We start from the raw sequence: 20,649 nt of genomic DNA on the forward strand, positions 1-20,649 counted from the left end.
GTTTATTGGCACGGGTCAACAGCAAGCATTACGCACAATCGCGCCCACCACCACCTTTGGCCCTAATGAAGATCCGCGCGGGAAGGTGTGTGTCTTCCCCGCCCGCCAAACAACATCAGAAGGGTGTGCGTGTGTGTGTGTGTGTGTGTAATTTACAAAAAAGCCTCCCCGCTACAACACTTTTCCTTTCACCTCTGCCTTTCAAAAGCTTTTCCCATTTTACATGATTTTACGGACCGGGGCCGGAGCATCCTACATCCTCTGCCCGTGGTGATGTTGGTGGACTCGTTTTTCGCTCGTTTTATCATTCGATATCGTGCTCCGTGTGCGCATTCCACCCATTCCTCGCAATTCCCCACACATGCGCAGCACCACCCACCGCCACACACGCACACACAGTGCATTCGCTGCTCCACACCACCACTTCGCAAGGCGCTCCTTCGGCTTTTTTGGGTTAAATGCTGTGTAACACACTCGCCAGAGCGTACACACGCTCTGCCAGTACAGTACTGCCTGGGGCGATGAAGTTAGCGAGGCCTACTTAAGAAGTTCATCGAATGATGCGAGGATTCAAAAATTAACGAATTTGGGGAGTAAAGAAAAAGACAAAAGTAGCCTTAGAATAGTCCACCAGCAATGACAAAACATGATTGGCGGATTTGACCCGTTTCAGTTTCCCTCAATGTCCCCCAACAAACGCACTAGAGGCTAAACAAAACAGGTCACCCCGTCGGTTTTTTTCCTTCCGGTGGCCCGAGATCAGATTGCTTCCTCCTCCCCGGTTTGGGGCCGATTCGACGAGGGCCGCACAGAAGATGCTTACTATGCCCTCTACACGGCCTCCCACCACCCCCCACACTTCGTTACCCTTTCCTTTCGGGGAAGATTTCCGGCACCGCAGAACCGTTTCCGTGCAGAAAAGCTGAGGTACCTCCTTCTCATGCCCTCTCTCTGTCAACCATCATCAGCATCCGTGAGCCACTCGAAATCATCATCACTACCGCCCAGGAGTATCGCACCCCCCCCGAGAGTAAACACACGCACACACACAAAAACAGGCATTAGGCCACACGGGGCACCAACACACATGGGCAACAAATCAGCCTCTTTCGCTCAGAGCGGAAACCGGAAACGAAAGGAATTTTCTTCAGCATCATCTCCCGCCCGACCCCCGTTTGGAGCCCCCTCTTCGTCCTCTTCGGCACAAGCGCATACCTTTTCGGCACCTTTTACTATGATGACCCATACACACACACATACACACAGTGGTTTTACCTTCCAATATACGCATGGAAAAGGGTATCCTTCTAAAGCCTCCCCAAAAATGCTGTTTCTGTGTTCTCTCTCTCTCTCCCTCCCGCATGTTGGTGGACAATTCACAATATTGTGCTGCGTGTGCTCGTGTTGTGTACGGTACTACCTTGCAACACCACCACCACAACACAACCCCAACAACCATCAACATCATTCTCGCGGTTTTCACTCCCCTTCCTCTGGCCCATGCATTCCATCATCCCCGCCTCTCCGCTCCCCCTCCGGATTTGGGGGCACGCTTTGGTGTCGTCTGTGCGAACGCAAACGTGCGGCAGGAATTTTCGCTCGAAAAGAGGCTCCCTCACCCCACCCTCTCCTAACCCGTCCAAAAAAGAAGAGCAACACGGCAGGACGGGAAAGATGCAGAATTTGTTTTACCTACGCTCTCGCTCGCACTGCCATACTAAGGGCGCGCTTTCCCGCTTGCTCGCATCAATCGATCATCTACTAGAGAAGCATGAGAAAAACAATCATTCTTACTCTCTCTCTCTGGCGCGTGTTGTGCGCTTACAACTGGGGAGCCCTTTAGGGAATGATGTTTTTATCTCCCTCTCCCTTTCTCTCTCTCTCTCTCTACTTGCCTATGAACTTTCTCGCTCTCACTCTCTGTCTTTCTCACTTTCTCTCACTTCCTCCTTCGCTAGAGACTCTCCCGATAAAAAACCTCCCAAGACGCGCGCGGAAGCTTCTTCTTCCATTGCTGTGTACGCACAAAGTTTTCTATTTTATGTTTTAAACGAAGCAGTCGAAGCAAACGTTCTACCCAAAAACACAGAGCGCTGGGGATGGGATATATGATGCCAGTGGGAAGAGCAGAGTAGGCGCGCTCTGTTGTCTTTCTGCTTCCTAGTTGCTAATGGCGTCCTACCTCCCCCCTCTTTTGCTTCCTCTTTTCCATCCCATCGCTTGTGTTCTGTGTTTTCATTTAAGTCTTGGCTAGTCCCGGCCTACTGCGACCAGACCCGCATCGTGGGTCGGACAATTGCTGAAAGGAAGAAAAGCAAAGAGCCAGCTCAAGCGAATGTATGCGCGCACTAACTGTACTAAAACACATAAAATACGCCATATGCGCGCACGATCGATCACGGCCCAACCGAAACCAAAGTCCCGTTCGAATTCTTGAGCCTGACGATAGCCAGTAGCGCGCCTCATGTCTAGCCTAGCCATCAACCACTGTGGGAAAAGGAGGAAATCTCATCCGGGTGGCGCCTCTTACCCCCACCGTTCAATCTGCATGCTAATGCGTCTTGGGTGGTTTCTTTGGCAACGGGATTGTCGTTTTGCCGTGACAGGTTGAAGTTTTGCCGTATATGGTTGGAATTAGTGGTGGGAGCACGGAATTGGACCGATCCGATTCCAATTCCGTATTCGCAATCAATTCCGAAGCCGATGCTGAAATCGATCCCGGAGCCAATTTCGGAATCGATTCTGGGATCGGAATCGGCTCCGGAATCGGGATCGGTTTCGGAATCGAAATCGGCCTGGGAATCACAATTTGCTCCGGTAACGGAATCAGAATTGACTCCAGAAATGGAATTAGGTCCGGAATGAGAATCAGTTCTTTAATAGAAATAAGAAGATTCAGACGCAAAAACTTCGGAGCAAGCCGGAATCGATTCCAACAAAAACTTCATTTTTTCCATCACTTTCCAAGTAGAGCGTTAGCGTTTGTAGAAGTTTAATAAGAAAGTATTTCAGTTCATTTCGCAAATTATGAAACTTTATCCAGATCTTATTGGAATTGCATCACATGTTATCATAAGAATACTGTGTGTGTGCCTATTTCGTGATGATATACAAAAACTTAAAAAAAATCACTCCGTCTGTCAGGATATCTGCATTCATGATTTTCCTATTTCACCCCTTTACACTACATTGATGCCAACAAAGACCCTCATGTGCTGCACTTGCTCCGTGAAAGGAAGAATTACTGCTTAATGATAATCCAACAACGATTGGCACATTCCAAATAAGAAGCAAATAAAGGCAAGAAAAGCCACACACAGAGAGACGACTTCGTCAAAATCCCCACCTAGAAGAAGACCGTGATGATTCATTAAACTGCGCGCAGCGGCAGCAGATTTGTTCATTCACCTTCCCCAATTCGCCTTCATCGTACATTCATCGACCCATCGGCCCCGAGACCGTCTCTGTGACGCGCGCGCTTGTAGCCTTGGATTTCGCTGGCACGTCTGTCGCTCACACACACACACACACACTCACACACACCTTTACTGCTACACATGGCGCTGTGCTTTTGTCTTCAAACTCTATCGTCAACCGCGATCAATCGCGTGTACCGGGGAATGAGAAGAGGGCAGCGATCTGGAGCGGAGGTTCTGGTGGCGGGATGATCATATTGAACTCGCGGGTTTTTCAAAACGGTCGAACTCCCTGTCTCCCCTTCTGCTTTCCGGCAACAAACGCAACTACACACAGCTAACAACAAAATCCCCCTGCGTGTTGCGGCATGTATTAAACCCGATCTATCTACACACGCACTCACACCAATGGAGGATCGTTTGCCGTTCGCTCAAGTGCGTCAAAGGCGCGCGGTGGCGGCGATCCGCGCCCGATGAAAGACGACACCCCAACAGCCAACGTACGCCGCCCGCGCGCGTTCGATTATTGTTGACTGGCACGTGTGTTAGTGTGTGAGTGCGTACACACACAAACAGACGCACGGAGCTGCCTACAAGGGTGGTAGTGCGCGTTCGGAGGGTTGCTTTGTTTTGTCGAGCCGGGAGAGATCCGCGTTCTACGCGCGCTAACTGCCACGATCTCCGCTGTTTGCTTTGATCCGATCGGCTTTGAAGGACGGATGGACGGAAGACGTGCTAACGCGTTCGTGCTATTTTACGCGTAGTGTCGATGGAGGGGAGGGGGGGCTGGACAGGCGGTGGTTATGGACGAGTGTGTTGCAGCGAGAGCGCACTTGTGCTTCTTGGCACGCTCGCGTAGTACTCGCGCACACGTACGCATCACTCTGTGCTGCTTATCGCGTCGTTTGTACAGCCCAAGACGCAAGAGTAGCAAGAGAATGCATCCCGTGCATTAGTGGTAGGTGGGAAGAGTTGATAGGTGTAGGATTTGATAGTGTTCGTCTCGGTTAGAAATAGGAAGCACTAGTAAATGCACACTACGACACTCACTATCACTATCTCATGGAATCATCAATGATTGATTTCGCTGCTTTTGCCATCGAGAGGCGAGTGTTTGAAATGGTTTGTGCCATTTTTTTCAATTGTTGGGTCCAAATCTAAGAAAACCCTTCGAATAAAGATGTTGATTGAGGATTCAAAACAAGAGAAAGAATAAGAGAGAATTGTAAATAGTAAAGCTTGAACTTTCTGCAATGCATACGACATTACCTGTGACATTTTCTTCCTTTGTTCATTACAGTGAAGTCTATCGAAGTCTCTTCAAGATGAATTGTTTCTTCAACATTAATGTCTCCGTATGGCGAATTTCTCTAAGCTGCATTATATGCTTTTTGGCTGCCTAGATGCTCTTAGTGGATGAGTTTTGGAAAGAATTCGCCGACATTACGTTAGATTTTGTAAATAAAACGATTGACATACAGACAGACTTAAAACTGATGCGCACTGTCAACAATTCATAACTTAGAGACATAAATAGGTGAGTTGGAGCAATTTGTGTGGCAACGACTGTATATAGAGGCTTTGAGCCTATTGGATATATTCGCCGCTGCATGTTTAAAAGATTCGAGTTAATAGCTATCATTGACCAAGCCGATGTTAGTCGATGATGATGTGTGCCCGCCTCATGATGTCGGTGGTGGGTGGTTGAGTCGAGCTCAGTTACAAGAACATTAGCAACATTGTATGTCCACTCTTCACAAGCTCGCGATCACAACCGATAAAGCTGCATATTGTATTGCGTTAAACAAGTACAATAATGTAATATTCGAAACAAAACAAAAAACCGGTTTCAAATTTTCCAACATGTGCTCCGTGAATGAAGCAGGCAGCCTGAGCGTCTGAAAGTCTCTGAAATTGAACCAAAACACGTGTGCCGAAGAAATGCTTGACAAAATTTGTCGCCCAGCCAGCCGATGCATTTTCCCTCAGTGCAGCGCAACAACGAGCACAGATGTGTGCCGAAACGTTCACCCCTCTGGCAAGTGGTATGCGCACACCACACCAGACCAGGCCAGACCAGCCAGACGTGTTGCTTTTTTTGTTCTCCTTCTTTTCATTCACGCTCTTTCCTGTTGCTTCCAACAGCTGCACCAAAAAAGGAACGACGGCGCGCTGGTTTTGCATGTCCCGCGACCCGCTACGGATTGCGCTTCGGATTGGATCGAGAACGCACAGCACCACCCGCTGGAAAGGCCACGGAAGAGCGCGCGCGCGCGTCGATCTTTAATGCACCTTATGCAGAAAAATGGCAGGGCCAGCGGGAGAGAGGGAGAGTTGCATCCCCAGTATGCATCGACTTCCCATCGATACAGCGCGAATAATGGTCGCGACGTGTGGAATCACGCTGAAGCGGGTGGGGCTGCTGCTGGGAGGTTGGTTGGTTTGGCGGCGGTGCAGCCAACACTCCGCGCTTGGGTTAGTGCGCGAACACAACACGCGCCACACCACCCGTCGCGATTGTGATATGCACACGCACGCACACACCAAGAGGATGGTGATCGCTTGCCTGCTGGCACGTGCACGTGTGTGTGTGTGTGTGAATGCGTTGATGATGGGGTGGCCCGCGAATGACGACTTGCTCGCGGCGGATGGTGTTGTGTGTGAAGAACCGACCTCGCGTGTGTCGTCTTTTGCTGGTTTCCCTTCTCTGCTTTGCAGGAGCCCTTCCGCTTCCATCTTCCAAGCAAAAAAAAATTCAACCGGACGGATCGAAACACAGAGAAAGAGAGCGAGAGTGAGAGCGCGAGAGAACACGGGATGTGCAAAGCAAGCAAGAGAAATCTCGTAAATGAAAAACCGAAACACAGCGCGTATGTGTTGCTTCTCTTTCTACCACATGCATGATGCTACACGCGCGCGCACACTGTCTCTCTCTCTCTCTCTCTCTTTCCATATCTCTTCTCTTTCTTGCACACTAACGCGCACATGTGATTTTTCTCCACGATCTGCAGGACGGCGACTCTTTTTTCCCTCGGCTCGCGGGAAATCGGGGGCGAGTGCGGCTGCCTGCACTAATATGCATGCCTTCGGAAGATGCATCTTCACATCCTTCCGCGAACTGTGTCGGTAGAACACACAGATGTGTGCGCATTATTATTATTTTTTTTTGTTGTGCGACAACGGAAGCAACTCTTGCTCTTCTTCAAAAAGAAAACGGGAGTGGGGGGGTGGTTTGCACTTCTCAACATCACACCAGAACCTTCGATGGCGGATGTGTAACATGAGAGGTTGAAGTTCGGTGTGTGTCGTCTTGATATTGCCACTGTGTGACAGGAAAGCAGCACAGGATGGAAAACAAAAAGATGCGAAAAGCGACGATTTGTGCCACACGACTAGAATAGCTAGAAACGAACATGGCAGTGAAGAAAACATCAGACACAGGCAAAGTGTGTAAAAGGATGATCAGTAGGAGCAACAACAGCAGCAACAGAGAGAGAGAGAGAGAGGGGGAGCAATATCAGCAGCATCAAGCGAAGACAGTCACGGCAGCAGCAGGCAGCTAGCATCATCATCATCCTCATCGTCACCACTTTATCCACCAATCTCACACCCTCTTCTTTTCGTTTTCTCTCTCTCTCTCTCTCTCGCACTTTCTTGCGCCTATTCCTTCAACGCGCGTAGCAACAGAATTCACACAATCACACACACACACTCTGGAAAGAGAGGAATCACGAATCGCTCTTTCATCGCGATGACGATACACGCACTCTCTCTTTCTCTCGCGCACGATAGAACCGTGTTGCCTTTGAGGCTGAGAATCAGATTCCGTTTATAATATTCATGCACCTTTTTCCCGCTAGCTACTCCAATTGCTTTGGTGTATTATTATCAAACTCATCCACCGTTACCGCGTCATACAAACACACACACACGCGCGCGCAGAGCTACTACACACACACGCACACCCGTGCCGTATGCACACAGCTTCCCAAGTTTGCATACTTTCATCCCCCATTTTTCCCCCATCCCCTCGTCTTCCCCCTTCTTTTCTACACCTGCTCAGTTGTGTGTTTTGATTCGCGCACACACACACATCTACGCCGAACGACGACGACATCACCACACATACACCACCACCACCCAGGGATGCATCATTCTCTAACCGAGATTGGGATGCGAATTGATTTTTGCATATTTTCATTGATTGAATGATTTTTTCTTGGAAGTGAATACTTTTCGCTGAAATTTACACATCACACACACACACACACGCACGTACGCATGGCTCGCCACCTTTTGCTGTGTTATTCTTCATCTCTGTACACTGTATTGCCTTCTCTTTCCTGCACACAGGCGCGCGCGCCTATCTCACGTATCACAAGGCACACAGAAACGCATTTCACATCCTTCTCTTGCCGGCCAGATTGCTTACTCTCTCTCTTTCTCTCTCTCGCTCGAACATACATTCACGCTCAGGTGTGTGCGCGAGCGCGCGCGCGCGCCTTCGACACTGTACACACGCTTCCCTTTTTACACTACACACACAAGCACGCACGCAGGAACATACACCCCTGGGGACACACAAGCACGCACGCACACTTGCTCGCTGCCCTGCTTCCATCATCTTCTCACAGAAGGCGCTGTTGTTGTGTGTGTGCTGCTATTATTCGTTCGCGCTCTCTCTCTCTCGCGCGCTTATCCAGAGCGACGCATTAATCACAATCAAAATCGGATGCTTCACTCTTGCCGCCCTTCTCACTCCCTCTCTCTCTTCATTCTTTTTCTTCCGTGCGCGGACGGGCGGGTGGTCGCATCAAGACTTTTTCGTCTTCCGATCGAATAGCAATTCCCACATCATTTGCCCGACTTTTCCACGACACTCTAGACGTAGTACCACCACCAACACCACCACAATGCGTTGTGCCCGTACACACAAACACAAACGCACACGAACTTTCCTTCATCTTTCACCGCCGCCCTTTTTTCCTAGATCTTTTTTTTTTTGTTGTTTCGGCTCATTCGGCCTCATCATCTTGCACACACAATTGTTGGTGTTCTTCTTGCTTTTCCGCCGTTACCCCTTAGTGCGAGCGAAACATTCTTTATCGTCTCCCACCAAATACAGCGGTTGAAAGAAGACGAAGTAGCATCCAAGTAGCCAATTCCTAGCATCGCTCCGCCGTACCCCGTGTCTCTCGCTCCTTGTGCATTGTCGTCAGCCTCCCCCTCCCAAACACAACCACCACCCTCCCAAACAACCCCTTCGATGCAGAAGGATGCATTCTTTGGCCAAGCTGCTCATCCCAACCGTCGCACCCACTCACCCATCCTCAACCCGAAAACAACATACACTATTTTTCCAGCGGGTGGTGATGGTGGTTGGTTGTGTCGTGGTGGTCGAAAAAAAATATGTTGCTCAACTATTTTCAACGCCAGATGCGGAATAAAAACCACGAAGAGCAATGAACCTGTTTAATTTCTGTTTTTTTTTGACACATTTGTTGACGCACTTTTTCCTATTCACGCGTTTCTTAGTATTCGTTAACTTCCTATTTTTTGCCTGCCTCTTCGACTGCCATTGTTGTTGTTGCTGCTATTGTTGTTCGCTTGATCATCGAACACGAAGGAAGATGGCTCAACACCCGCGCGCACACACACACGCACACACACCCGCAAATGTATCATTGACAAACCCGCCTGCCTGCCCCGTTTCGTCCGCTTCTTTTTCACCTTCTTTTTCGACCATTCAACAATCGCGCAAACACACACACACACACACTCACACCGCTGCACACGCGCGCACACACGAAACCGTCATCAGTGTGTCGTCATTAGAGAGATGTTTACTATTAATGCCTTTTCGTGCCCCTGTGTCAGCACACAGCATTGCTTCCTCCCTTAATCCCCGCTGACCCTCCACCCCCCCCCCCCCTTGCTGGGTTCTATCATTCTTCGCGTTTTCGCATGACCGCTATGCTTTTCACACGCCAATTTGCATCGCGGGGAAATTTTGTCATGCTGTTTTTTCCCCCCGTATTGCTTTTCCCCAAGGCGCACACCACTGTGAAAAACCTTCTTTTCTTTGCTTTTCTTTTTCACCCATCGCCTTAAACTCCGCAGAAATTGATCACACGCACACACTGTAATGTACACACACTCTCGCGCACACACACCACCACCACACCATGAGCGCTGTAAGGTTTGACACACGCAGTAAGCACCGCGGTGGTGCAATGAAGACGCAGCCATGCGAGCGTGTGACGGACAGAGACGGAAAGCGTAGTCGTGAACGTCGAAGAGAGCGAGTGAGCGAACGTGTGCGCGAGAGACGGAAAGCACTCATCGCTGGGGATGATGGTACGATGGCTCTCTTTCTATCTTACTGCCTTCTGGGGACCGTGCACTGAAGAAATATCCCGACCGGACGGGCGGAACAATCCTTGCACGGATCTTTCAAAACATTTTTTCCCGCACTGGCGTTGCATCGGCACCACTGGCAGACCTGTCGGCCATTGCTGAGTGCACCGTGCCACCGTGCAAACTTCACCTGACCCATCTGAATTGCTCTCTGCTTGCTGCTGCTGCTGTTGCTGATGATGGTAATGATGATGATGATGATGATGCTGATGATGATACTGTTGTTGGTTGCCCTGGCGTGTACAGCGCCCGAGAGTGAACGAGAGAGAGAGAAAGAGAGCGAAGGCCAGGCTGCGCGGATGTTGACGGAGGCGCTGATGACGATGACGGCGAGGGAAAGGATATGACGGCAGGGAGAGGAAGGGACGGAACGCGAAACTGGCTTGCAATTTTTCGTTTCCCATTCCGCAACATAATGGATGCGCCCAAACTGCATTTCACAATTTGCCTTCCCCCCGCGCGAAACCATTTATCCAGCCAGTGCATCTAGCACGCATAGGTGCACGGGGCAATGGGGCAAAAGGAAAAACGTCGATTGCACACTACATACACACATACACACCACAGCACAGCACACCCTTCCCCGACTCAATTACAATCATCGATCATTTGGCCTCCACTCTGTACACCACACTCTGTGTGTGGTGTGGCTCCATCGTAAAAGAGTAAACAACAAATTGTGACTGGGCCGCCATTGTTTTCACCAAACAGCGCACAACACGCACGAGATGCACCGCGGCATCCATCACCAACCGATACCGAACGCACTTGCACACCGCTTCCGACCTACCATTTCTATTTCGGTGCGAATTAAACGCGTTTTAATCCGAAAATTTGGTACGGCGAGACACAGCCGCCATTATAATTTTCCATCCTTTTTTTTTTTGCTTCTTTTTTCATCCCAAGCGCCAACTGTCAAGAAAGTGCGCCAGTGCTGCCAGCCACCCGTAGGGCAAAACTTCAACCCTTGAGGTGCCAAGTGGGACATTGTTTTCGTTTGTCTTTTTTAGTCGTTTGACAGCTCACTGTGCGCTTTCAGAGAGAAGCCCGGCCAATCGAGCCAGTTGCAACTGATAACGTTTTGAAAATTTGTTTTTGCACAGGTAAATCAATCTTTATATTGGGAATTTTATACTGTTGGATGCTACCTCAAGAGGCGTTTTAGAATTTTTGGAAGGATAATAAAATTAAACCACATTACGATCAAAATTCGAAATTAAAAAAAATCAATGTTCTGCAAACAGACTCTTCAGCTGGTTGAAACAAACACGAAGTTGGTTGAACGTTTGAAAACGATACTAAGCGAGTTTCCACAATATTTATAACTTGGCACAATTATATTCCAAGCATATTGATGCATAATAAAATGCACACACAAACACAATTTCTCTGCACGAAAATGTAGATCAACAAAGTGTTCACTACTCAAACTCAATTATTCCAACGACATTCCTTCAAATTGATCGATACCAAAACATTAATACAATAACATCGGTGATAAATGTAGGGAAACATGCGCACCACAGAGATAAGTTTCCGTGGTGCAAAACGTACGAGACAGCGCCAAAACTAAGACTTATTCGATGCTGTTTCTGCAAAAACTGTACTGTATGTGGCGTGTAAGCTACTTGTATAGTATTGCTAAAACAAAAATACAAAAGTTACGATTAATTAGAGTGAAAAGAAGCTGCGATGCATTGCAATGTCACAGTAAATGCAAAGCCCCCTTGCTGGTGTAGAGATGCTATTGGAGCTTAATGTTGAACCCCAAAACAGACCATTTTCCTTAAATCCCTGGGTATGTTTGTTTTTATACGTACCAATGCAGAATAATCGACTGACGTTTTTGAATACTGTGTATTGCAGTAAACCGTATTGCTTCAAGTAAATCCTATTTGTAGTCCATAGATCCATCCACAGCGCGGAGATACCGTTGGGACTGCAATGAAGTAGTTCCGCGTTGCAATGTGACAATATTTTGCACTAAACGACCACACCGGATAAATGTTTTTCCATGTCACCAACCGTTGGAACTCATAAAAACCGCGCAAATTCGCACAAACACCTTCTAAATTAGCGAACGATTTTCAGCACACCTCTTGCAGCTAAACCATACAGCTCGATGGTTCGCTAATGTCCATAATGACTGTTCTCCAAGGAATGTTCTTGGTTGGCACCAGAAATAGTTCTTCTATCACCTCGCATACAGTGTCCAGTCGTTTTTTTTTTTTTTGTTCTAGGGGCTGACCCTTTCCACACGATGGAAGGGCCGCGCGCGCTTCTCGCCCGATTTATCCGACTCCGGAGCTGAAAAAACTCATCTTTGATAAAAGTACTGTAGACATCCGGGGAGAGGGAGTATGTTTGCAAATATTACTGCTTTTGCACAGGCTTTTTGCACCGCTTTTGCACCCACGAGCCACGGTCTGCCACGCCAAACTAGTGGCAAGCTACGCTGCACAGACGATGGAAATGCGTTTCCCTCCCTGCAGCACGGTGCAGCGTGCAAAAGATAAGCTTTGTCGAGTTTTCCTTCGCGTTACAGCTCCACGATGACATTACTCCTCGCTGCATCCTGCTGCTGCTGCTGCTGCTGCTGGTATCGGCCGTGGTGGTGCGTTGGATAACGCTGTTGATGTCGTTTGCATTGCTGTTGTTGCAGTTTCAAAACAACCCTGAACGCCACACCACTGATTCCTGCGCCCCCTGCCACGACGGTCCTGGCCACCCGTGTGATGTTGCTTTTCCCTGCTGTGTCGCAGTGCTTCTTCGGGGGATTTTTTTCTTCCTTCGGTGCCCCCTTTTTGCCACAGGCCGGACAGGCTACTACCACATCCTCCGCCTGATGGGACGGGCACTAGGGGGGGATCGGCGGATCTGGCTGGTTCGTCTCCCTGGCCGTTCACGCCGTCTCGCTAGCCACGCCAGCCGAAGAAAGCACGCACGTTCGCATGGTAATGGGCGATTTTACACCATTGATTGCACCGTTTTTCCAGCGTACACGGGCTGAAATTTTCATACCCCGTTTACACACTCTGGCGGAGTTTTTCTTTTTTTTTTTGCCAATCGAAACATTCACTCGGGCAAAAGCGAGAGGACGGCTGAGCGAGCGAACGAGCGAGAGAGCGAGCGATCCCAAAACGTCACTAACGTCAAACGGTGAAGTTTGTGATAGGTGCGTGCGCCAAGTGAGCCCCTTTTCATTTTATCCTACAGAGCAAAATAATCGTTAGCGCCAGGATGAGTGAATTTTGTGTGCGAATTATCTAGTGAAAAGACGAAGACAATTGTGATTTATCCATCACATTATTAGTCGGTAAGTGATAAAACATTGTGCTTCATCGTTGACGCGGACAAAAAAACTGAAATTCATCCCAGCCCATTGTTTGATCCAATTTCGGTGTTATCCCTGCCCGTTTTGTTTTTCGCAGCCCGAAACGTCAAACACCACCCTGTGCCGTCGGGCGCTGGGGAGAAGAAGGGGTTTGAGAAACATACTCATTCCGTCAAACAAAAGAAGCAAAACGCTCCTAGATGGTGGTGGAGGAAGAAAATTTTCGTTTTATAGGAAAATACCTTGCCCGTGCATACCGAAGTAATTAGGTTTTAGTTTTGGAGCCAGCTCTCCCCTCCCACCTCTGTTTCTGTGTGCTCTTGAGTGTGTTGCCCAGAGCAAAGGGCCCAGAAGAGCGCACTGGGTCAGGCTGCGAGTTAACTCTCTTCCCCTTCCGGTAGCTGTGTGCTTGGTGATGGTGGCAGGGAGGTGAGAAAGAATTCGTGAACCACACTTCTTGCCAGCTGCACGCCGAGCCGAACGGAGACCCACCTCCGCCAGGCGGAAAAAAACTCCCCCAAAAACCTGTACAGACCGTAACATTCCGAAGCCCTCCCTCCTTTCCCATTCGGTGGCTTTACTGGCCTGTGCTAGGATTGGGTTTGGTGGGAACGCAGGCGGGGACCACCCGACCCACCACCAGTAAGACACACGTTCGGTCGGCATCCCCACCACCAACGCCGTCGTGGATAGGCTACATTCGCTTTGTCATCGATACATTGGCCGGGCGTGTGAATTGTTGAAGCGTTTCGCGATGGAGCTGCAGCTGCAACGCAAACAGGGCACGGCCGCACAGCAGCGCGACAGCGGGATGGCCGGATCGAGCAGCGCGAGCAGCGGTGCTTCCAGCGGTGGTGGTGGTGGTGGCGGCGGTGCCAGCGCTGGCAATGGTGCAATCAGCAAAAACGACAGCTACGACAGCTCGCACAGCAGCAGCAACACGGAGGACACCACCGAGACGGACGATCGCCGTAGGAAAATGATGAAGAACCGGGCCAGGTAAGTGAAAACAGGGTGGCAGGAAGTACGGGTGGCCATGTCCTAGGACAACGCGGGCGTTTGGGAGATCTTCTCGGTCGAGGGAAAAGGGTGGGAAGGGAGAGGGATGTGGGATGGGAGGGTAGAACGTAACAGGCGCCCAATCTTGTCGACCGAAACTGAGCGAGACGGACGAGTCTGCGCCGGGCAGGGTTGAGAAGGAACATCTGAAATAAGTGGAGCAACCAGCCACGACAAAAAAATACATTACAAAGGACAAAGCAACCTTTGATGTGCATGTGTGTGTGTGTGTAGTCTATAGATGAACACTACCGAGCATCGCGTTGCATAGTGTGGGATGCGTCGCGATTGGTGTGCAGCAGCAGCAGCAGCATTGCGCGAAAAGAGCACCGAAGATATAAGGGCTTGTGGCTATGTGGCATCCTTTGAGTTGACACAGACGCAGACCGTCCAGACGACTACCTCTACCGACCCTCCACCTTTGGCGGGCACGATCGGGTTCCCCTTTGCCTGGCGGTTCGTCCCTGCGCGCCCAGCAGCCGCGCGGGAGAACAAGCAGCATTAGTTTACTGGGAGACTGGGTTTCTTTGTGTGCTAGGTCAGGGTTTGGTCTGGTTTTGAATCTTCTTCCTTTCTTGCTGCGCTGTGCAAACTCTGCCCTTGTCTGCACAGACTCTGCACACAGACACAGACACACACGCGTCGCGCTCCCCCTCATTTGCCACCCCAGGGCAGCATGGTTGCTCGCGGCGGCGGTTACATTTGCTCTCCCATGGTTACTTTCCTTAGTCAGCAAGCGTCTCGGATGATCAAAGCGTGGTTTCTAGTGTGCCTAACGATGAAGTGAGTAGCAGGCTGTGTAATTCTGTCTGCTGATAAATAGTGAAATCCTTGCACACGATTCGTTTGATTAATCAGCATTTTCGTTCGCATTACTTAACAATTGCAATAGACCAGCGCTCCCTCTAACACAATGCCCTCCTGTCTCGTGCGTTGCAGGAACAACAGACTGATGCAGCAGCAGCAGCAGCAACAGCAACAACAGCAGCAGAACACAACGGACAGTGCGAAGGTGGCGGCTGGGAAAAAGTTGGCCGAGAACGAGCGCATCACACTGGTCGTCGACAATACGACCTTCTCCGTGAACGTGTCGATGCTGACGGCCCAGCCTGAAACAATGCTGGGCCGCATGTTCAGCACCGGGTTCGAGTTTACCCACCCGAACGAGCGGGGCGAGTACGAGGTGGCCGAAGGCATCTCGCGCACCGTCTTCCGGGCCATCCTCGAGTACTACCTGTCCGGGGTGGTGCGCTGCCCGCCGACCGTGTCGGTGCAGGAGCTGCGGGAGGCGTGCGACTATCTGCTCATCCCGTTCAACGCCAACACGATCCGGTGCCAGAACCTGCGCGGCCTGCTGCACGAGCTGTCCAATGAGGGCGCGAGCATCCAGTTCGAGGCGTTCCTGGAGCAGCTCATCCTGCCGCTGATGGTGGACGCTGCCCGGCAGGGGCATCGGGAGTGTCACATCGTCGTCCTATCCGAGGGTAAGTGCCTTAATATTCAGCAAAGTTTCGCATATTTACACTCCCTCCGATATCCCACCAGACGACATCATCGACTGGGACGCGGAGTATCCGCCGCAGATGGGCGAGGAAGACTGCCAAACGGTCGCCAACACGGCCATGTACCGGTTCTTCAAGTACATCGAAAACCGGGACGTCGCCAAGCAGGTGCTGAAGGACCGGGGGCTGAAGAAGATCCGGCTCGGCATCGAGGGCTACCCGACGTACAAGGAGAAGATCAAGCGGCGCCCGAGCGGCCGGATGGAGGTGATCTACAACTACCTGCAGCGGCCGTTCATCCACATGTCCTGGGAGAAGGAGGAGGCGAAGAGCCGCCACGTCGACTTCCAGTGCGTCAAGTCGAAATCGGTCACCAACCTGGCGGAAGCGACCGCCGATCCAGCGCTCGAGCTCGATTCGGGTAAGACATGAAACGGCCACCGAAATGGCACGCCGAAGTCACTAACGCCTTTCCACCCTGCTAACTTCTTCCGCAGCCGGGAATCCGCTTCCTCAGCGGCACTTTGAAATATCGCACGAACCAGACGCGGAACCGTTCATGCGGCCGGACGCTCTGCTCGACGGCGAGGAAGGTGCCATCGGTGGACTGCCGAACGGGGACGAGAACGGGCTGCTCGGCCCAGAGGAACCACAGTAGCGGGAAGGAATCAGAACAGTCTCTGCCCTGCTCCCTGGCGATACCCATGCAAAACACAAACCAACCTCCCCCCGGAGCCGCCCCCGTACTCTTGAAGTACGTAAAAAGTAGCTTTTTTGCGCAGCAGCATCTTCTCATGCGTTGTAGGAAATCCATTTTCTTTTGACTGATCGGATTCCAGGGTGTGCGTGTGTGTGTGTGTTCGTGTGCGTCCCGCGTTCTGTTTTCTCCACTGAATCGTAACCGCGTGTGTGTGTGTTCCGCCTATGTGTTTTGCCTTATTATTACAACTCCCCCCCCCCCTCCTCTTGCGCGATCGCGTGGTGCTCGTGAAAATGAAATGACAAATCGTCCTCGAAGTTTCGTCGCTATGTTTATTAATCATAATTTTTATGCGCTCATTTCTACCTTTACAACTATTCTCCTCTCTCGATGTTGTGTGATCGGACAAGTTTTGGGCGAATGCGTTCGCTTTTGTTTCAATTGGCGCTTTAGTATTGTATTATTGTATATATATATATCTATGTAAACCAAACTCACACGATATTCTCCAACTATTATTTGATTATTAACACGCAAATGCTAATCGCACGCCGTCGTTGTTTGTGAACCGTTATGATTTCGTTACCGATTAACAACGCAAGCTGCCCCCGCGCGTGAAGCGTTTTTCTAAAGCTGTCGTGACTCCTCCTTATTTTGTGAAGCGACGATCGCCTCTATTACTCATGAAACTAACCTACTTTTTTGATATTCATTTGATACTAGTGTTATGTTACAACTTATTTTTTTTATATGTATGCGCTTATTTCACTACCAAAATACCACAACCCCCCCGTTGTTCCCGGTTTCCCCCAAACGCGCGAGATATCCCACGTTCTCACTGTCACGGTGAGCAGTGCGACGACCCCGTTATTCCTACGTTTTCAACGCATATATACAGATTTTACCTTTTTTATACCAAGCGAAAATAAATAAGACATATTTTAAAGCCTTGAAATATCAATTTTGGTGCTTTTATCCTTTTGCTAATGATGTCCGTGAACTGTTTCCGATTTTATGCGTTTATTTTCGTAATGCGCTTTGATTTTACGTAATTAAAACTAGGTGTCGCTATCACAATAACTACAACCTTCTCCCCTTACTGTTTAAACCTTATCTGCGAGTTATCGTCCAGTGTAAAGATATAGTAATAAAAATTCCATCGTCCATTCATCGCTCGCTACGCTCGGCAAACTGCGCGTGGCCACTCAAATTTACAGACACTTGTCCCAACCGACCGCCCGTTCGATGGCCATCTTCCACCGCTTGTACCGGACGTCCCGCTCGTTTTCGCTGATTTGTGGCTTAAACACGGTACTGTCGCTTTCCACGCTCACGTTCTCGATATCCCACTTGCCAACCGCACGGCCCGCTACCATGGCAGCACCCTGGCAAAGAGAGAAAAAAGTAGAACAAAATAGCAACCAAAGAAACATTAATACAGGGTTTTCTAGGGGTTCTCATTGTTGTGGGACACTTCCTTGACTCTTTCTTATTGGAAGTGAACTTCATATTGGACTCTATGTTTGGACAGCTTCAACAGGAAATTCCGAGTGGATTTGTCCAACAAAGGGTGATATAGAGTACAATTCCCAATACATTAAGTTCATTGCACGCAAGAAGGAGTCAATGAAGTGTCCCACAGCTATGAGAACTCCTGGAAAATCGTTTAATCACAGCTAGCTGTCGTAGCAGCAGCAAAAATAGTGAACCTTACCAGTGCCGTCGTCTCGACAAACTTGGGCTTCAACACGTCCAGCCCGATCAGGTCCGCCTGCCACTGCATCATGATCGCGTTCGCCGTCATGCCACCGTCCACCTTGAGCTTCTGCAGCGGCGTGCCGCTGTCGTTGTTCATTGCGTCCAGTATGTCGCGCACCTGAAAGCAGACCGCCTCCAGCGCCGCCCGCACGATGTGCCCCCGCTGCGTGTCCTCCGTGATGCCGCAGATGACGCCGCGCGCCTCCGGATCCCAGTACGGTGCGTACAGCCCACTGAACGCCGGCACAAAGTACACGTCCCCATTGTTCTCCACCTCCAGTGCGGCCGATTCCGACTCGGAGGCACCCCCGATCAGGTTCAGGTTGTCGCGCAACCAGCCGAGGGCGGCACCGGCCACCGCGACCGAACCCTCCAGCGCGTACACGGGCAGCGCGTTCGGTCCCATCTGGTAGGCGACGGTCGAGATCAGCCCGTGGTACGAGTCGATCACCGCCGTCCCGGTGTTGTACAGCAGAAAGCATCCCGTCCCGTACGTTGCCTTTGCCCGTCCGCGCGTCAAACACTCCTGCCCGACCAGTGCCGACTGCTGGTCGCCCAGGCAGCCGGCCAGCGGGATGTGCTGCAGTGGCCGAAACTTGATCAGCCCGTACACCTCCGAGCTGGACCGGATGGTGGGCAGTATTTCCAGCGGCACGTCGAAGAACTTCATCAGCGCCTTGTCGTACTTGAGCGTCTCGATGTTCATCAGCATGGTGCGGGACGCGTTCGACACGTCCGTGACGTGGGCGCCCCCGTCCGGACCGCCGGTCAGGTTCCAGATCAGCCACGTGTCGACCGTGCCGAACAGGCAGCTGCCGGCGCGGACCGCCCCCTTCACCTTCGGCACGTTGTCGAGCAGCCAGCGCAGCTTGACGGCGGAGAAGTACGGCGACAGCGGCAGCCCGCACAGCGGTTTGAGGTAGTTTTTGTTCTTCGTCTTGTTCGGTACCGTCTCGAGCAGCTGGTCCACCGTCGAGGACGTGCGCATGTCCTGCCAAACGATCGCATTGTACAGCGGTTCGCCGGTCGTGCGGTCCCACACGATCGTCGTCTCGCGCTGGTTCGTCACACCGATCGCCACGATGTCGGTCTGCGGATTGCCGCCCAGCTCGACCAGCTTCTCCAGCGTGCGCTCGATGCACTCGTACACGACGCTCAGGATTTCGTGCGGATCCTGCTCGACCCAACCCTCCTGGGGGCAGATCAGGCGCAGCTCCTTCTGGTGGAAGCACACCACCTCGGCCGTCTCCGCCCGGAACAGCAGAAACCGGGCCGAGCTGGTGCCCTCGTCGATCGAGCCGACGAGGTCGCCGAATTTCTTCATCCCGCCGGTGGTGCTCATGCTTTCTTTCGGCTGGTGGTTGGGGGGTGCAAAGTTCACTGCCACTTTCTGCTGGTTCACCAGAACCGTCCTCTGGCTGGCACTTGCTCTGACTGGCTGGTGGGACTCCCGACTAGCGCCCTAACCGCCCTCCTAATCCGATTACAGCAGGTGTGCGTATCTAATCTTTCGCTGCGCTTGTTCAATGGGGTCTTGGACCGCCTGCGTCTCCGTTCGTTCGACGAGATCGATCAACCGCCTCTTATCTTATCGAGTTGCGTCCTCCGGCAAGGGTCTGTCCGAGCGAGGGGATCACAAGTAAACAACGCGCGAACCTTCCCCGAGCGCACCAGCGCACACTTTGTCGGCGGCCAAACTTCACAGCAATTCCAGCGCAAACATTGTTCGTCGCTTGCGCGCTGCACATCAAAACGATGCCATAATTAGTGGCGCTGCAATTAAGGGGAGAGGGATGTAATCTTTCTTATCGTACTATGTTGCACCACCCCGTAAATAACACGATCGTGAGCAAAATTTTCTTCTTTCGTGGACGGTCCCCAAGAGCACTCTCTGTCTCGGGCGCTCTCTCTCTCTCTCTCTCTCCTTCTAGAGAAATCAGATGTCAGCGTTTTTTTGTTTGTTTACATACAAAACGTCAAACGGGCTCGGGATGATAAAGTGCCCGCTACACGTGTGCATTGAAAGAGACGAGAAGGCGAAAATGGGACCAACGGACACAACGAGAATTGAGACATGAACACTAATTTATTGTTCTTTAAATTTCAATGATTTTTATTGGTTTGTTAGTATTAGAACCAATGTATTCCTAATGGATCAGAATATTTTACAAATCTTGATATTTCTTACTCTTTTTTCGCGTAACGACCTACTTGCGCTCATACTAGTGGTGGTAGCTCGGAATCGGATCTACCATGTTCGGAACCTTCCGATGCTGGAATCGATTCCGATTCCGGGATCAGAATCGATTCCGGAATCGGAATCGACCTGGAAATTGAAATTTGGTCCGGTAACGGTATCAGGATTGACTCCAGAATTGGAATGAGCTCCGGAATGAGAATCAGTTCTTGAATTGAAATAAGAAGTTTCAGAAGCAAAATCAGTCCGGGAATCTCTATGAGAAT

At 50.6% G+C, this 20,649-nt stretch overlaps 3 protein-coding genes across 5 annotated transcripts in view; 1 reads left to right on the forward strand and 2 right to left on the reverse strand.

The window, feature by feature from the left end:
- The window catches only part of LOC120949178 (PHD finger protein rhinoceros), a 30,347-nt gene extending 17,208 nt beyond the window's left edge, over window positions 1–13,139 (reverse strand). Inside the window, exon 1 of one of the 2 annotated variants that reach the window (XM_040366263.2) lies at window positions 11,654–13,139. The gene's annotated coding sequence lies outside the window, so the exon portion shown is untranslated. Of the gene's footprint in view, window positions 1–10,623; window positions 11,054–11,653 lie in introns of those variants that run through there. The other variant, XM_040366262.2, reaches the window with a different exon arrangement.
- Window positions 13,140–13,334: 195 nt separating this feature from the next.
- LOC120949185 (BTB/POZ domain-containing protein 10) lies at window positions 13,335–16,696 on the forward strand. 2 transcript variants are annotated; one of them, XM_040366281.2, is made up of 4 exons: window positions 13,335–14,166; window positions 15,166–15,710; window positions 15,772–16,149; window positions 16,226–16,696. In XM_040366281.2, exons 1-4 carry the CDS (start codon window positions 13,922–13,924, stop codon window positions 16,384–16,386), a joined length of 1,329 nt encoding a protein of 442 aa, XP_040222215.2. In that variant the 5' UTR covers window positions 13,335–13,921; the 3' UTR covers window positions 16,387–16,696. The 2 variants fall into 2 exon arrangements, with proteins under 2 accessions (XP_040222215.2, XP_040222216.1); XM_040366282.2 differs by lacking the exon at window positions 13,335–14,166 and adding an exon at window positions 14,881–15,009.
- Window positions 16,697–16,742: 46 nt separating this feature from the next.
- On the reverse strand, window positions 16,743–19,510 carry LOC120949184 (glycerol kinase). The gene is made up of 2 exons (XM_040366279.2): window positions 18,143–19,510; window positions 16,743–17,813 (listed from the first exon to the last, which is right to left on the reverse strand). The coding sequence occupies exons 1-2, from the start codon at window positions 19,508–19,510 to the stop codon at window positions 17,640–17,642; spliced, it is 1,542 nt and encodes a 513-aa protein (XP_040222213.2). The 3' UTR covers window positions 16,743–17,639.
- Between the last annotated feature and the right edge of the window lie 1,139 nt (window positions 19,511–20,649).

This window comes from Anopheles coluzzii, chromosome 2 (genome assembly GCF_943734685.1).
Source record: "Anopheles coluzzii chromosome 2, AcolN3, whole genome shotgun sequence".
In the NCBI taxonomy this organism is placed as follows: Eukaryota; Metazoa; Arthropoda; class Insecta; order Diptera; family Culicidae; genus Anopheles; species Anopheles coluzzii.

What these genes read in the sequence shown, in the direction of transcription:
- LOC120949184 (XM_040366279.2), bottom strand. Translation starts at nt 19,510, where the DNA reads ATGAAGAAATTCGGCGACCTCGTCGGCTCGATCGACGAGGGCACCAGC. An exon ending in TTGTCGAGACGACGGCACTG is followed by an intron (nt 17,814 to 18,142) that starts GTAAGGTTCACT and finishes TCTCTTTGCCAG; the next exon opens with GGTGCTGCCATGGTAGCGGG.
- LOC120949185 (XM_040366281.2), top strand. Translation starts at nt 13,922, where the DNA reads ATGGAGCTGCAGCTGCAACGCAAACAGGGCACGGCCGCACAGCAGCGC. An exon ending in CATCGTCGTCCTATCCGAGG is followed by an intron (nt 15,711 to 15,771) that starts GTAAGTGCCTTA and finishes ATATCCCACCAG; the next exon opens with ACGACATCATCGACTGGGAC. An exon ending in AGCGCTCGAGCTCGATTCGG is followed by an intron (nt 16,150 to 16,225) that starts GTAAGACATGAA and finishes CTTCTTCCGCAG; the next exon opens with CCGGGAATCCGCTTCCTCAG.